The 18,905-nt window shown below is 33.8% G+C and overlaps 1 protein-coding gene across 1 annotated transcript; it reads left to right on the forward strand.

Annotated features, from left to right (window-relative positions):
- The first annotated feature begins 14,526 nt into the window (after positions 1-14,526).
- Positions 14,527-18,597, forward strand: LOC114177848 (Transducin/WD40 repeat-like superfamily protein). Its single transcript, XM_028063425.2, has 5 exons — positions 14,527-14,982; positions 15,075-15,342; positions 15,978-16,136; positions 16,421-16,905; positions 18,029-18,597. Exons 2-5 carry the CDS (start codon positions 15,090-15,092, stop codon positions 18,398-18,400), a joined length of 1,269 nt encoding a protein of 422 aa, XP_027919226.1. The 5' UTR covers positions 14,527-14,982; positions 15,075-15,089; the 3' UTR covers positions 18,401-18,597.
- Positions 18,598-18,905: the final 308 nt, after the last annotated feature.

An 18,905-nucleotide genomic window follows, 5' to 3' on the forward strand; every position in this document is an offset into this window, starting at 1 on the left:
AACAAGATGGAGTAATAACAATGAACCTCACTACACACCTTTTATAATAGTGATAGGCTATCTCAAGATCAATTTATAATAGAAAAGATTATATATATATATATATATATATATATATATATATATATAATTGATTATTATAATCTAATCTTATAATATCTCTTCTTTGACATAATCTAGTGATAAATTTTAACAAATACATATATATATATATATATATATATATATATAAAATGATAGTCTTATTTTATTTAAAAACATTTATCTTTTTAATATATATATATATATATATAATAAATTGATAAATTACGAACCATATCTAATTATCTTAATTGTTTCAAGCCATGATTAGATTTAATGGATATATGATTATCTTATTTATTTCTCTGTGATTGATATATTTGGAACCTTAATGTTTATCTTGCGTTTTTAATACTTAAATAATGGATAAATTATCTATTTTAAGAAATTGTTATATTTAAATTGTAGATAACTATTTTATCTAATTTATGCTCTAAAATTTTTTGTTAATTATGAAAATTTTAAAAACTGAAAACGATATTTGAGTTTTTAGTTAAATGATAAAATAAAATCATTTGTCTACACACTATACATGCGAACCAAATATAATCTCAAAGCCGCATAATATAAACAAAAAAATTAGCTTACTAAAGGATGTGTCAACACCCAATTTCGTCCAGATGAATAAATTTATTTTCAAAAAAATAAAAATAAAAGTAAAAAATAAGGTGAAACAAAATTTTCTTCCAAGATTTTCAAACTTTAATTTTAGAAAAAAAAAAGAAGGAAGAACCCAATTCGTTATTAATTATAAATTTCTTTTCATGAGCCCAATAACTCAAATATTGTCTACCTTTGTTCGTGATAGAGAAATTAGTTATATAATCATAATTAGAAGCAATATCTCTTGAAATGGTAAGAATCAATATTATTAATTGGATTGATTTTGTGTTCTGATTTGTTACTTATGACGATTGATTTTGTGCTCTGATTTCTTGCGATTTGATCCCATAATTTGCTACTATCATGACCAATTTCTTTTCTTATATTGTTCATTACAATTAAGACTGAGATTGTACTGATATTGCAAGGTGTGAGTATAAATACGCACTCTGTGGGATTCTATACACTTCTCTAATTCTTCCCATCACCACTCCCACATAAACACCTCATTTTGTATCTCTCTTTAAAAAAAAACATATCGAAGGAGGTAGAAAAAAAGAAGAAGAAAACATTATCTATACTCTCTCTTTCTCTCATTACAACCCACATAGGCACCTCTCATCTTTAAGGTACGTCACTATCAATTCTTTCATCTTTTGATTTAGTTTTTTTCAATTTTCATTCTTTTTTTTTTAATCATAAAAAATATTTTTTCCCCTTTCTTTATTGTTTGTCTGGCCGCTCGCGTCGCATGACATCCAATTTAGACTTTTGTTTTTTCTAAAAATATATACAGATGATCTAAACATAAAGAAATAGCTTTCTTTGTTTACTTTTTTATATCTATCTGGTTGCTCACGTCACAATGACATCCACAACTACTTTAAAATAACTTAAAAATAATATTAAAAATTTATAAATGATTAAAAAAATAAAAAATAAAAGATTAGAAAAAAAGAATTTATTTCAAGTGTCTATTCGGCCGCTTGCGTCGCGTGACACCAATTTTAAAATACAACTAAAATTTAAATAAAAAAGTTTTCAAAATCATAAAACAAATTAAATCATTTTTCAAATAATTTTCAAAATAGGTTCTCATAAAGAACTACGTAACCCTTATTCTCATTGTGAATGGAGATACGTAGGAGCGAGGATTAATCCTCGTCGGGCCCAAAAAACCAAAAAAAATGTTTTTGTTTCTTTTGTACGTCCTTTTATATTATTTTTTGGGAAAAATAAATATTTTGAAAAACCATATAATTGTTGCACATTTAATTAAAGGTACCGTCTTAGGACGGACGTTGTGGGGTGCTAATACCATCCCCACGCGTAACCGACTCCCAGATCTAAAATCTATTTTTTCGCAGACCTTGCTCTTTTTATGATTTTCCATAGTTTCTTATAATAACTATGGTGGCGACTCCAAACTCTTTATTTTTTCAAATTTTATTTTTTGGTTTGTCGTCCCATCGTGATTTCGGTTGCGACAGATGGCAACTCCACTGGTGATGCTAAAGAGTCATACCATTTATTTGGATGTGCAAAATTGATGTGGTTTTGCTTCATATTTTTTCTTTCTCATTTCTTTTTGGGTATGTGTTTTTTTTTATCTCCTTTTATATTTAGAATAGTCGTATGTGTATATTCTTCTTTATTTTGGTATTTGGAATAATTTTCAGGTGGGGTTTTGGGTATACGTTGCATTCTCCCTTCACACACACACATTTTATTCATTACATGAGTGGGGCCCTATACCCGGGTCTGAGTTGCTTAGAATTAGAGGGGATTGTGTAGCAGTGTCACAATGGATGTACTTCCCAATGGTCATTGTGAGAACCCCAGCTAGAGTTTGTTTGCTTCATTGGTACTCCCACTTCTTGTTGTTTACCAACTGTCGTTGGAAATGCCATGAAGTGGGCCATAGCTCTAGTGACCTTGATATTTAGGTATTAGGAAACTATCATTGTGAGCACATCTACTTTCCCTTAGAACTTTAAGCACCAAACACATGTTAAATAAAGACACTAAACACTAAAGGGAGACTATTTGCGTCCTTTACCCTCACCTTTCCTTGTATATAATAATAAATTCATCACAATCACACCATTATAAAAAGAAAAGCATGCATTTCATCAACATTTAAACACATGGCATGCATCAGCATAAATTTTAGAAAAATAAAAAAACAAAAAAAATTGCACTAAAATAAATTCAAATTGTTTCTCATTTTGCTTGTCACCGATTTCTTGGAATATTTCTTATAAAAAATGAGTAAATAATAAAACTTCCTTGGTCAAATAAGTGAATTTAATAAAGAAATAAAATATTGTTTATTATCATTTCTTTTGAAGTACCCAACTAATCTTGCATGCATGAAGTTGCTCAAATCTATTTCCCTATCCATCTCTCTTCCACCATAAACCTTACCTTGTTTTCATTTCCATGGAGGATCATCATAAAGGGGACACATACTTTAAAATTATTTCAAGAAACTCTCTGAACACAAAAAAATGAAGAAAAGTCTGCTAGACTAAAAACTTTGAAGGACAGTCTAGGCAAAAATAAGAGAAAAAAAAGTGAAAAAAAAGAACAAAAACAAGGGACATCTTGTTACATGAACTAAATTATTTTCCTCTGAATTAAATTTTTTATTGAGAAAAACAACCATGATTTGAAATGATGTGTGGCCATGTTTCTTTATCCAAAAAAAATGATTATCCTTTGCTACCCAATTTGAGTCTTCCAAAAAATTTCTTTCAAATTACCCTAAACAAGGGTCACCCTCACACTAAGGGTTGACATAATATTTGCATTTGTTTCATCTGAATGGTAGTTCACCAATACAAAAATATATATAAAAATAAAGAAAAAAACAAATGGTTATATCAAGAAAATAAAAGAAAAAGAAAAGCAAAAGGTGAACAAGAAGAAGTCAAACAAATTCTGAATGAAACATTATTCAAAGATCCTTATTGAAACAATTCTCACATCACTTGTTTGGGCTTTTACTTTCATTTACATCTGTACCCATAGCTTTGGCCACGATACAAGCCTAATAAAGTCCACATAGATCAAAGATTGGTTGTTATCATTCGAAGGTTTTAATTTATAGGAAAATTTTGATTTGCTAACAGGTTTGTTCTAAAAAAATATTAAAAAAGTGTGTTTAGAGATTTGCTTTTAAACACTAGGGCAATTTATTTTTGGGTGACATATTTCCAAAGCTTCAAAATTAGCTTGGGCAATCAGACAATTAAGCTAAATTTGGGTTGTCCTCTTTCAATTCATTCTTCATGAAACTCCATATTTGCTCCAACAATAACCCCGCTCTAAGCCTAAACCTTGACCAACCTTAAAATAGTCCATCTTTATCAATCCCAAACCCAAACTGGGGCAATCACTTTGTTTATTCCCATAATTCATTCTGAATTGGGGAATTTATATACATCAAAGACTATGATCACATTAGGGCAACTTATGAAGACCTCGTCATTTTTCAATCTCCTCAATTGGAAAAATTCAAACACGCTTTTGCACCCTAAGACCATCCTAGGCTCTCACACCAAGGACAATTTTTTTTTGAAGTTCCCATCATTTTCTTCATACCATCAATAACTAGGAAAGCCCAAACACATTTTGTGCCCTGAGACCAATTCCAATTGGGGCAACTCCCTAGTTAATCTTCATCACCTCATTCAAGCCTTCTCAAGCCCTTGGCAATTTCATGAATGTCATTCAAATAATATTTTAAAAGAAATAATTAAAAAAGTGTTCGTTAGTAAACTGATTAGACCAAAAAAATGATTTGAAAAAGTAAAAAAAAATCAAAGTAGAATGATTTCATGAATTCGAAATAACCATGAAATGGGGAACAATTCAAATTTGTTTTTAAAAAAATGAAAAGAAAAATTCATACATAAGGTAATTCATACATCATACTAAGTCATGCATACACGCGTCATCCATCTTTTTGAATAAAATATTTTCCATCTTTTCAATCAAAATCCTTTTCATTCATATGAATTATCAATATACTTTAAGCCCAATTTCCACACTGGCCCCTAAATCCAGTTTTATCTGGCCTCACAATTTTTTTCTAGCCTCTAAGCCTAGTTTACCTTGCTCTCAAATTAAAATAAAGGAAAAATAAAAAATGAGAAAAGCAAATTTCACCCATGCATCCCCGCATCCATGTAAGCATATCTTATAGTTTCAAAAAGAAAATCAAAACATGTCATGCATCATCACATCATGTCATCCATCATACTCCACGAAATCATTTCCAAAAAAACAAAGAAATAAAAAAAAAGTCAGCAATGATAATTTTTTTATGTGTAAGTCTCACCAATGTTAGGCCTTCACGTGGTGTTTGTCAACACTTCAAAAGCAAAATTTTGGTTCTCCTTTTATATATCAAGACCCTCTATGAGGCAATGGTCATTGATTTCTTATGTCACATTGAGGCCTTCTGCGAGGCAATGGTCATCGGTCTTTTTACATCAAGACCCTCTACGAGACAATGGTCATTGATTTCTTATGTCACATCGAGGCCCTCTACGAGGCAATGGTCATTGATCTCTTCACATCAAGACCCTCTACGAGACAATGGTCATTGATTTCTTATGTCACATCGAGGCCCTCTACGAGGCAATGGTCATCGATCTCTTTACATCAAGACTCTCTACGAGGCAATGGTCATCCATCTCTTTATATCAAGACCCTCTATGAGGCAATGGTAATTGATTTCTTATTTCATATTGAGGCCCTCTACGAGACCATGGTCATCGATCTCTTTACATCAAGACCCTTTGCGAGGCAATGGTCATTGTTTCCTTTACATCGAGGCCCTCTACAAGACAATGGTTATCGATCTCTTTACATCAAGACCCTCTGCACGACAATGGTCATTGATTTCTTTGTCAGATCGGGACCCTCTACATGGTAATGGTCACCAAATCTTTAGATATAGACCCTCTCCATGAGATTGGTCTAATCTCTTTCTCAAAAAGTCAAAGTTACAAAAAGATTTTTTTTAGGATGGGGCCCTCTACATGGTAATGGTTGACGAATCCTTTGGATCTAGACCCTCTCCTCGGGATTGGTCTAATTTGGTTTTTTCAAAAAAAAAAAAACAAAAAGAATTAGTGTGTCAAATCGAGACCCTCTACTTGGTATGGTCAAGTTTGTCTTCAAATTTGTCTTCTTTTGAAACCCGAACGAAATTAGTGTTTTTATCTTTACTTATCTTTTATTACAATAATATGAAAAAGTCAAATTTTCATATTATCTAACAAAAACTAAGTAAAGAGGGACAGTTGTCAACATCCAATTTCGTTCGGGTGAATAAATTTATTTTTAAAAAAATTAAAAAAAAGTAAAAAATAAGGTGAAACAAAATTTTCTTCAAAGATTTTCAAACTTTAATTTTAGAAAAAAAAAAGAAAAAAAAGAGAAAAAAAAAGGAGGAAGAGCCCAATTTGTTATTAATTATAAACTCCTTTTCATGAGCCCAATAACTCAAATATTTTCTACCTTTGTTCGTGATAGAGAAATTAGTTATATAATCATAATTAGAAGCAATATCTTTTCAAATGGTAAGAATCAATATTATTAATTGGATTGATTTTGTGCTCTGATTTGTTACTGATGATGATTGATTTTGTGCTCTGATTTGCTGCGATTTGATCCCATAATTTGCTACTATCATGACCAATTCCTTCCTTATATTGTTCATTACAATTAAGGTTGAAATTGCACTGATATTGCAAGGTGTGAGTATAAATACGCACTTTGTCATGACCGAAAAAAGAGATTCTGTACACTTCTCTAATTCTTCTTCATCACCACTCCCACATACACACCTCATTTTTTATCTCTCTTTCAAAAAAACATATCGAAGGAGGTAGAAAAAAAGAAGAAGAAAACATTATCTACACTTTCTTTTTCTCTCATTACCACCCACATAAACACCTCTCATCTTTATCTCTATTGGAAAAACAAACAAACAAAATATTAGAAAAGGAAACAAAAAAAAGAAGAAAAGAAAAAAGGTGAGGAGATATTAAAATCGTTTTAAGGTACGTCACTCTCAATTCTTTCATCTTTCGATTTAGTTTTTTTCAATTTTCATTCTTTTTTTCAATCATAAAAAATATTTTTTCCCCTTTCTTTATTGTCTGCCTGGCCGCTCGCGTCGCATGACATCCAATTTAGACTTTTGTTTTTTCTAAAACTATATACAAATGATCTAAAAATAAAGAAATAGTTTTCTTTGTTTACTCTTTTATATTTATCTGGTTGGTTACGTCGCAATGACATCCACAACTACTTTAAAATAACTTAAAAAAATATTAAAAATTTATAAATGATTAAAAAAATATTAAAAATTTATAAATGATTAAAAAAATAAAAAATAAAAGATTAGAAAAAAAGAATTCATTTCAAGTGTCTATTCGACTGCTCGCGTTGTGTGACACCAATTTTAAAATAATACTAAAATTTAAATAAAAAAGTTTTCAAAATTATAAAACAAATTAAATCATTTTTCAAATAATTTTCCAAATAGTTTTTCATAAAGAACTACATAACCCTGATTCTCCATTGTGAATGGAGTTACGTAAGAGCAATGATTAATCCTCGTCGGGCCAAAAAAGCTAAAAAAAATGTTGTTTCTTTTGTACATCCTTTTATATTATTTTTTTGGGAAAAATAAATATTTTGAAAAACCACATAACTTTTGCACATTTAATTAAAGGTACCGTCTTAGGACGGGTGTTATGGGGTGCTAATACCTTCCTCACGCGTAACCGACTTTCGAACCCAAAATCTGTTTTTTCGCAGACCTTGCTCTTTTTTATGGTTTTCCATAGTTTCCTATAATAACTATGGTGGCCACTCCAAACTCTTTATTTTTTCAAATTTTATTTTTGGTTCGTCGTCCCATCATGATTTCGGTTGCGACACGATGCTATCTATGAACATGTCATATTATTATCACAAAAATTTGAAGTAAACGGCTTAACAAAATAAATAAATAAATGTTACATGGGAGAAGACATTTTCTTGGAGAAAAAAGTAATAGAATGGCAGTTTTGATTCAAAATAGTGTCGATACCTACACCTGAGACATCAGTTTCCAATTGGATGGGCAATGTAAAATTAGGCAAAACAAGAACAGGAGCTTGGGTTACTACCTCTTTTAAGTTTTTAAAAGCCAAAGAAGCTTCATCATGCCAATGAAAATTATCCTTCTTTAAGAGCTCAGTCAAAAGACCTACAAGAGTTGCATAACCTCTTATAAAACGCCGATAGTAACCTATAAATACCAAAAATCCTCGTAATTGCTTCAAGGTTGTAGAAACAGGCCAGACCAATATAGATTTTATCTTGGCATGGCTCATAGTGAGACTGTTGGAAAAAACTGTATAGCCTAAATATTCCACTTTTTGTTGCCCAAATGAACATTTAGACAAATTAGCAAACATTTTATTCTCTTACAACAACTGTAAGACCCTCTCGAGATGTTGTAAATGGGTCACCCATGAAGGGCTATAGACTAAGATATCGTATAAAAACACCAAAACACTCTTGCAGAGCAACTACCTAAACACCTCATTCATTAACCTTTGAAATTTGTCAAGCCAAATGGCACAACAAGCCATTCATAGAGACCTTGATGAGTTCTAAAGGTTGTTTTATGCTTGTCCTCTTCCTTGAGTAAAATTTGATGATAGCCTGACTTAAGATCGATTTTGGGAAAAATATTGCACGTCATGCAGCTCATCAATCAACTCATCGACTGTGGGAATAGGAAAACTATCTTTGACGGCTATAACATTTAAGGCCCTATAATCGGTGCAAAATCGCCAAGTGTTGTTTTTCTTTTTCACGAAAATGATAGGTGAAGAGAACGAGCTATTGCTTGGAATAATAATGCTTTCTTGCAACATTTCTTGGACCACTTTTTCTATTTGCTGCTTTTGACTAAAAGGATATATGTAGGGTTTGACTTTAACATGAACAACACCCTTCTGGAGAGGTATAGCATGATTGTGAGGGCGAGTGGGAGGTAACCCGGATGGCCTAGCAAACATTGGCTGATAGGTATGCAGCAAGTTGGCGATGTCAGAATGTATATCAAGAGACCCCTCCAAACTTTGATCTGAAAAAATGCTAGGTAATGGAAGATGCAATGAATACAGTTCTACTATAGCATTTGTGGCCTACATCCGTTTTAAATTATGAAATTAGGCTAGTGTAGACAGCTTAATAGTATCACCATGGAGAGTAACAAACTGACCCTGCAACAAAAAATTTAAAGTCAATGTGCTATAGTAAAAAATATAGGGTCCAACGTGGCAAGCCAAGAGACCCCTAAAACTAGATCCACTCCTGATATAGGTAGTAAATACGCTAGTATAATTAAGGAGTGAGTTTGGATGGTGAATTCTAGATTGGAGATGAAGCCTTCCACCACCAAGGTACTACCATTCTCGACCAAGACTTTGAAATTTTGGATTGGTTCAATGGGTAACTTCAAATACTTAGCAATTCTTGGTTGGAGAAAATTGTCGAAACTCCCACTATCCAAAACAATTTGAATAGGCAAACCATTGAGAAGGCCTGGGAACCGCATGGTACCAACACCCGAGGACCCTATTAAGGCATTAAATGACAAATGAGATTCACAAGGAGGTGAAGTGACATCCACTGGCGAAGTGACAGAAGGCTCAGTTTGCTACATCAAGTGATCCTCCTCCTCTAACTGATGTCATAGAAATTGTTAATTGGGACATCGATGAGAAGGGATGAATTTCTCATCACAAGTGAAACACATGCCCTTTTCGCGTCTGAGTCGCATTTCAGCAGGGGATATTTGGTGGACAGATGCATGTTTGAAGGGCGGAGAGGGGTTGGTGTTAGGCTTAGGGAGTAAGGGTGGAAGGTTGGCGGATTTTAGGGTCTGGGAGGAAGATGGGCCAATAGGTGTAGCTTGTGTTTGGGGCTTAGTATGGTATTTGAAGGTGGGGTGGGTTTTGGGGCCATATTTTTCTTCATAGAATTTGGCTAAGGAAACACAATGCATGAGTGTAGTAGGGGCATGAGCTAAGACGTCTCGTCGAATCTCCTTTTGTAAGCCTCCCACAAAACAATCTAAAAGGGTTTCACTATTAACCCCTTTATACCCGGTTTGCAAGAGTGGTGAATTGCACATAATAATCATGAACTAAACCATCTTCAATCAACTTAAACAAATCAGAGCAAGGGCATTCATATGGCAAGGGACCAAATTCTAATTCCAGCCCATGCGTAAACGCTGTCCATGAAGGAAAAACATTCAAGCGCAATTGCATCTGGTACCGAGGAATAATGTCCTTGCTAATGTGAATCAAAGCAATGAGTAATCGTTGGTCACCCGGCGTTTTGTAATAATCAAAGAACTATTCCGCTTGAAAAATCCACTATAAAATGTTGGACCCGTCAAAGCGAGGAAAATTGAGTTTAATATTACGGACCTAAAAAGATGAGGACGAAGAAGAAAAGCGAGATCCAGAGTCGAGAGTTGCAATGGATTTCAACACGCTGTCCATGGTAGTTTCTAGCATCTCAAAGTGTGTAGAGTCATCTCGCTGACGGTCACGTACGGTAGCCATTAAGGTCTGGAAGTCACGTTCCTTGGCCACAACCGCGACGGACAATTGCTGGACATCAATAGCAATCTCTTTCAAGCGTGAGAGCTCAGTGAGGATCTCCTATAAGCGAGTGTTTTCCGCCATCAAAAGATAAAAGCACCAGTGAAATAAGGTATTTCAATAGAACAGTAATGAAGTAGTAAAAAGTAGTAAAATGTGGTTTTTGAAAACTGTTTTCCTCCGCGAAAATGTGAGTATGATGAAGGTTATGAATGGATGGAGAGAAGAGTGGTTGGATCAAAGTGTTGTATGTGAATAAAGGTCCCGCGGGGCAATATATATTGAATATGATCATGGAGCTATCAAATGGGGTTGTGATTCTGGAGAATAGAGAAAACACAAAATGGTTTTCCTAAGGGTCCTAGAACAAGGGTTCTATCTAACGACTGCATACCTGAATGTATGAACGATGATCCTCAAAAGTGGCAACAAGCATTTTTTATTTTTTGTTAGGTTCCCCGAAAAACCTTATAGATGTTGCTTATTATTCTTGGAATAGAAGAAGGTCATGATGAAGAAAGTGAAGGTTACGTGTTGAACAGTTTTGTAGATATTGAGGGATTAATGTTGGTTGTGGTGTGTAATGGCTAAGGGAATGGGCTATGATGCTTGGGAAGGCGGCGTGGGTTTTTCTTTTGTAAGGTTGCAGGAGAGATTGACTTTATGAAGAAAAGAAAATCAGTGATTTGAATGTGGACCTAAATGTTATGTAATTTCTCTTTTCAATGAAAAGCCCCGCTTTTTTCTTTTTCAATTTTGGTGCAGGGAATGATGAATTGGTGAAGAAAATGGACCATTGGGAGGAAGGTTGCTGCAATGGAAAATTTTAAGGGGTATAAGCGACACATGTCACTTTCTGAATGGAAGAGAAATTAGAGGAGTACAAATAGAAAAAAACATAGGAGTGTAAACATAATAATGAACTGTTAAACCATTGAGGAGGTAAAAGAGATTCGGCTCTTTATCTTTCTTTTTTTTTATTGTATTTTTATGTTTTCTTTTTTCTTTCTTTTTTTACTTCTTTCTTCTTTGTTTTTTTCAAAATTTCTAATTTTAATTTGTTTTCCTTTTTTTCCATTGAACTTTAATTCTTGTTTTTTATCATTTATCATTTTTTATATTTTTGAAAACAAATAAAACAAAATAAAATAAGAATAGTAAACAAAAAAATAATTAAAATTAAAAATAAATAAAATATAAAAAAAGAAATAAACAAGATAAATTAAATTAAAGTTAAAATAGGATAAAAATAAAAGTAGGAATATATCTATACTCAAATCAATGTTCATCCTTTTCTCTCTTTTTTTATTTTCCCTCTTCTTAATTATTTTCAAGTCAAAATTTTATTTCTTACTCGGACAAAATTGGATGTTGACACTACTATGTTTCTTATAATATGGATTTATTATTGGATTTGGAGATGTAAACTTGAGTTTAATTTATATTTTCGAATAATAGAGTTAAATTTTTTTCTCGCATTTTAGGAAAATGTGTTGAATAAATACTGTATTTATGTTTTTTTGTTATTAATTTTATTTAAATAAGTAAAATCCGGCTAGAATGTTATAGTTTACATGTCTAGTTTGTTGGTTGAGTTTACTATTCCAGTTTATGGATCACGTTTACGCGTCAAGTTTTTTGGGATGAGTTTATGTTTCGAGTTTACATGTCACGTTTACAGGCTGAATTTACTGGTCGGGTTTACAGGTTGTGCTTACGAGTCATGTTTATGGGTCTGGTTAAGGGTGGAATTTACATGTCGAGTTTAATGGTCTTGTTTACTCATCGTATCTGTAGGCCGGGTCTACGAGTCAAATATATGGGTCAAATTTATGCGTCGAGTTTAAGTACTATGCTTAGGGGTTGTTGCAACCAAAATCACGATGGGATGACGAATAAAAAAGAAACGAATTTAAAAAGAGATTTTGGAGTCACCACCATAATTTATTCTGGAAAAATATTGAAAACCATAAATATAAGATAAGTACATGAAAAACTGGATTTTGGGTTTGGGAGTCGGTTATGTGTAGGGAAGGTGTTAGCACCCTACAACGCCTGCCCGAAGGCGGTACCTTTAATTAAACATGCAAAGTTGATGTTGTTGACATGAGAAGCCAAGGTGATTTGCTTCTTGAAGATTTGATGAAGATTGAATGAAGCTTTTGAACTATCTTGAAGCCATAAATATTGGAATGAAGTCTACATTGATGAAGGAAAGGAGATTTAATGATATCCATGGTGATCAAGGCTGGAATGTGTGCTCTCCATGTACTTACATCATTAAGAAAGTGTGCTTGTTGTTTGTAATTCATGTTGTAGACCTTAAAGCATTAATTAGATGTAGTTTGGTCTTTTGTGTGTTTTTAATCTGTTGAATGGTTTTTCAACAGGTTAAAATGTCTCTTTTAATCTGTTGAATGACTTTTTAACAGGTTAAAAGGTTGGCTGCAGTAGTCTTAAACTGCAACAAATTCAATCAGTTGATTTAGTTTTTAATCGACTGATTTCACTTAAGTCAAGTGAAATCAACCGATTGATTTGAAAATCAACCTGTTGAATTTTGTAACAGTTTGACTATAAAAGCTGTGATTTTTGAAAGAGAGGTCTGTTGATCATTTTAGAGCACGATTTGGTTCTGGAAACGTGTGGAAACTCTCTCCTTCGTGATCATAGGTGTTGCAGCTGTTGAAGATTGATCTTGGATCAATTCTTGAAGCTTTTGGCTTGGTTTGAAGCTTGGAGAAAGTGGTTTGTGGTAGGCAAGGTTGTGCTACCACTAAGGTTTGATCTTTCTCAAGCTTTGTGTGTGTGCCTGGTGGTTTTCCAGGTCTGCAAGAGGGTTCTTGCTGTGCTGGTGTGATTCTTGTGTGATTCAAGAGTCTTTTGTGGTGTTTTTACATATTTTGGAAGTGTAAGGGTGGATTCTTTGTAAAACTTTTGAAATAGTGCAAAGTCAAGCTCAGGTTGCCTTGACAAACTGGATGTAGCTCAGGTTTGAGTGAACCAGTATAAAAATTCGTGGTGTCCTCTCTTCTCTAACCTTTCTCTCTTGCATTTTCATTTTAAAGTTTCAAGAACTCGTGCTTTAATCATCTTTTTCATGTTCTTGCATGTTTTCATAGCATCTGAAGCAATGAGCATGTTTGTATAATCATTTGGAACTGATCTTGATCATTCTTGAGCATTGTTTCTGGTTTAAAATTCAAATTCACATTTATGCATTTTTCCCAGTATTTTAGTCGACTGTTTTTCAGTTTCAATCGATTGATTATACCAGAACAGAATCTGTTTAGTAAAATCAATCTGTTAACTCTGTTTTTGATCGACTAAAAGTGTACAATTCAGTACTGTTTGCATCCTAACTTGGTGATCTATTTGATTCAATTAAAGGAGATTTTTAGTTTGCAAAAATAGCCTAAAGTTTTAACTAGCCAATTCAACCCCCCTTCTTGGCTTTTCAACCATTTCAAAACTAACAGATGTGATTTTCAAAATGTTTATTTTTCAAAAAATAGTAAGAATAAAATATACAAATGAAACAAAATATTTTTTTTGATTTTTTGACCTGACAAGGATTGACCTTGCTCCTACATATTATTCAAAATATTACATAGTTCTTTGTGAGAAACCATTTGAAAAACTATTTGAAAAATAATTCATTTTTTTTGGAAGTAAGCTTAACAAGGACTAACCTTGCTCATACGAATCTCCATTTATAATGAAAAATCAAGGATCACACGTATTTCTTAAAAAAACTTTGTTTGAAATGTTGATAATTTTTATATTTTGAAAATTTATATTTTTTTTTGTGTTTTTCAAAAAAGGAGAGACCAAAGTACTAATAAAACACATACGATCACGAGTGCTCAAACTTTTCAAAATTTGTTTAATTATTTGAGTAAAGAAAGATATTAAATATTAAGACGATGCGCACGATCATTAAAATACTCATACTTTTGGAAATGTGTTTAATTATTTTATAAAGAAAGATGTTAAATGCTAAGATAATACGAGCAATCACACCGGTACCTTTAAAAGAGTATTTAATTATTTTTCATTTTTAGTTTTATAATTTTTATTTTTATATTATGAAAACAAAAAGTTAATGTGAGAGAAAATGGAATGTTAAAAAGCAAAAATAAAATAAAAGCCCAATACGTCTCTTCTTCGGCATCCGCGAGGGGCAGCTTCTTCTTCCATCTCGCGTGAGCGCAGCGTCCCCTTTCTCCATTTCGCTCAGACCACAGCAGCTACAGAGCCCCTTGGATTCGCCTCCGCCTCCGTTCAGCCAAGCCGCCGTCGCTGGGACTGTCGCCGGCAACGCCGGTCGGGGTCGGGAGAGCCGCCAGAGCTCCTCTTCCTTTCCTTCACAAGCATTAGGGTTTCTCTCATCCTCTCCAACCTTCACAGTGCTCACCAGGAACAGCAGAGGCGTCGTTGCGGTCGCTCCCAGTCCAGCCAGATCCTCCCTTTGTCACCGCGCTGACGGCCGAAGACGCCGCGGGCCCCGCCGGCGGCATTCCCCCTCTTCGCTCTTCTCTTTTGGAAACTCCTTCTCATCCATTCGAAATCGGGATTGGGGCCTGGCAGCCACTCCGCCGACATAGTGCGACCTTCAGCCACTTCTAATTACCAAAACCTTATCATTGATATTAATATTAATATTTTTTTTTGTTATCATTATTTGTGCGGTGAAAGAGACGAAGGATAGGAATGGATCTTCTGTGGAACGCGTATTCGAATGTCTCGGATGACGAAGAACAACCCAAACGACAAAGACTATCATTCTCTTCCTCTAATCCGCCAAAACGACATCTTCCTTCGCCGTCTCCTCCTCCTTTATTTCACCAAACGCAATCTACCATTCCTGGAAGTTACATTTCAAAACGGCAACGCGCTCTGATGGGTCCCACCCCTGCCCCTCTTCCTGACCCTGTTCCTGTTCCGTCTCCGTTCACCCTACCAGGTATTCATCACTGCCTTTTAACCTTTTTGCGTAGTCCAAATTGAACTATTTTTTTTTCTGAGCTTTTTTCTAATTAGCTTTGTTGAATTATGATCCGAGTAGTCAATCCCAAATAGCTGCGGTGTAAGAGTGATATAGCGTGATAGTGGTATAACAATATTATGAAGCTTAAACCCTTAACATAGTTTATGCCGCCAAAAGATAAAGTAGAAAAAAAAATTAGCAAGAACTGAAGAGAAGTCACTGCTGTTTAAACATTTTTAGAGAGAGATTCTACATAGAACAGAGAAGAAAGAAGTACAAAATTAGTTGAAATCTGCAAACTGGCTGGAGAAGAGATGGGTCTTTGTAAACCGGAGAGAAGCGGTGACTGGATGCTAGATATTGGATGGAAAAAGCTACGATGTGGTCGTGTGTGACAGTGAGTGGTGCTAGAAATGGGTGGGTGCTATATATTACTGAATATAAAAGATTTGCATCTTATTTCTATAAGTATAACAGCTATATTTTGTGATATGTCTATACTATAATTATAATAGTCAATTGCATCCTAAGTTGTTGCATGTTTTAATGGTTCTATATTAATCTTTGATAGAGACAACTGCTCTGACCTTTTTCTTGTTTGCATAACTTAGGTAGTATTTCAGTCACTGATGTACACCATAATATTTTGTCGCTGTTGAAAAGTAAAGCAAAGGATCATCAAAGTCAAAACCTGATATCTGAAAAGCTATCTGCAACTTTATCCGGGCATACTAATGCAGTCAATGCTATACATTGGTCATCAACTCATGGTATGCTCTCTTTGTTGATAAACTCTTCCCTTGTATTCTATGTGTGTTATATGCTTCAGTCTTAATAATGAATGATTTTCCTTGGTTGTTTGTTGCTGATAAAGCTAAAGCAATTGTATTATGTTTTAATTTAATTTTGATGTGTAAAGCGTTCACAGCTAGAATAAATTTAAAATTAAAGTATTGAAAAGTGTTGTCTAGATATGTGTATGAGAGAAAGAGTAAGAGAGATATGCTCATTATATATATACTAGGGTTTATTGTTCATCAGAATTAGCTTACAGCTCACCTCCTTGCATCTGCTGGGATGGATCACACAATTTGCGTATGGAATGTATGGAGCAGAAATCAGAAGAAAGCGTGTGTGCTAAACTTTCACAATGCAGCAGTCAAAGATGTGAAATGGTCTCAGCAAGGCCACTTTCTACTTTCTTGTGGATATGATTGCACATCAAGGTTGGTCGATGTTGAAAAGGGATTGGAGACTCAAGTTTTCAGAGAAGATCAAATTGTTGCAGTTATAAAGTTCCATCCAGACAATTCAAATATCTTCCTTTCTGGAGGTTCAAAGGGCCATATCAAATTATGGGATGTCAGAACGGGCAAAGTAGTTCATAATTATAATCGAAATTTAGGTCCAATTCTCGATCTTGAGTTCATAATGAATGGGAAGCAATTCATTTCTTCTTGTGATGTATCTCAAAGTAATATCAGTGAGAACGCTATTATTGTTTGGGATGTTTCAAGGGAGGTACCATTGTCAAACCAGGTGAGAGAATTCTATATACTATCTTTCATATCGTGTTTTTACTGTTCATGTTATTACCAAATTGCTGTGAAGTTTGCGTATTGTTTGTTTAAGCAGCGTTACTCGTGTTGATTATAACCCTTGAATCAATAAGTCATCTTGTAGTTGCGATTCAGAAACCTTGCTCTGTTACCTTGTAAAAAACTTTATTATTTCCATACTCTGAAATGTGTGATACAGATGACATAAATAGACACTTTAGAAGAACAAATCAAGATCCTAATTAGAGATAGTAAATGTCCTAATTTACAGAAACAGAGTGTAAAAAAAACTACTATGTACAATCGGAGATTGTACTTCCTTAATTACAGCTGTACAATTAATCGGAATATTTGCTCCATAATTTAGCAAACAGCTGGATGTAGGCTTGTCTATTCTTGTCTTGATACCCAATGGTACGAATACCCATACTCAGAAATTAATTCCTAGAAACATTTGAGTTTAAATGGAAGGCTAAAAAACTGCTAAGGAACATGTATTTCTACTCTCAAATCACTTAAGAAACCTAAAAGTTTTGTTAGGAGTCTTCTACTACTCTAGCTGATGCATCTTTTTGTTTATCGTGCTGCTTTCATTTGTTTGAAATAATTAAGTTTAAATTGTTATTATATTTGCAAGTGAAGTGCTCATGTTTATATTGCAGGAAACAAAAAATTTAACGTTGTCCTTGTATATTAAATTATATTATCTACGTTTTACTCATTTAAACTTGTCTTGCAGGGTATCCAGACATTTTGTTAAATAAATAGATTTGTTGATTGTTGTTAAAAATTAGGTGATAGTAGTAATGCAGCAAAGAAGCATGATTTCCACCGGTAACGCTTCACTAATAGCTTAAAAGACCACTCTTTAATTGTCTTCTGATGACTTTCCATGATATATTAAATCTGTGATAAAAATCAGGCCACATACATGCTGAAATTTCTATGATGCTTGCCACCTTTTGTTCTTTTGTGCTTATATGCATTTTGGAGTATGCAATTCATCTCTAAATATCATTTTTTGACCGTTTGTACATACATGTAAACTTTGTTATGACATGATGAATTTAGACTTTAATTAGCTTATTATGCTCCTGAATCAGGTTTATGCAGAAGCTTATACATGTCCTTGCGTGAGGCTGCACCCATTTGATTCAATTTTTGTTGCCCAGTCAAATGGAAATTATGTTGCAATCTTTACCTCCACACCACCTTACAGGCTCAACAAATATAAGCGATATGAGGGTCATGTGATATCTGGGTTCCCAATCAAGTGCAGTTTCAGCTTGGATGGGAAAAAACTTGCTTCTGGCTCTTCAGATGGTTCTATCTTCCTTTATGATTATCAGTCATCCAAAGTTGTGAAGAAAATCAAGGCCCATGACCAAGCATGCATAGATGTTGCGTTCCACCCCATTATACCTAATGTTATTGCTTCATGCTCGTGGGATGGAAGTATTTTGGTATTTGAGTAGTGATAGCCATTATCATCCCATTCCAGGGCAATCTTTAATTTTCTCAAAAGTCAATGGGCATGCATTTGGTTGCTTCTAGAAAATGATTTGCTAGGAGAGTGGAAAACTCTAGCTTTCTCTTAGTCTAGGCAGCTGTTTCTTGTTTATTAGATACTCTGTGAATAATGAAACCTCCCACAAGTCAAAGTTTTCTTAAATGTGTGCCTTTTACTGTTATACTGTGGATTTAATGTTTGATGCACTTATGTTACAACTACAGTGAATCATGGTGTAAATTGTTTAAAAAGCAGTTTAAACAAGTGAATTTCATCACACTACTAAAAAAATCAAAATAGATAATTGAAAGGTGATTGTAGTAGTAGATTAAAAATAAGTCAAAAAAGTGGGTCAAAATATCATTGTGCTTCTCAAAAACCTATTAGTTTTCCAAAAGATTGATATATGGTCAAAGGATGCCATTATAGATTGTATTTTTGTCGCAACAAATATCAGCCTGCAAGTTGTG

Source organism: Vigna unguiculata, chromosome 3, assembly GCF_037176805.1.
Source record: "Vigna unguiculata cultivar grain cowpea cultivar isolate G323 ecotype 2 chromosome 3, ASM3717680v1, whole genome shotgun sequence".
NCBI lineage: Eukaryota > Viridiplantae > Streptophyta > Magnoliopsida > Fabales > Fabaceae > Vigna > Vigna unguiculata.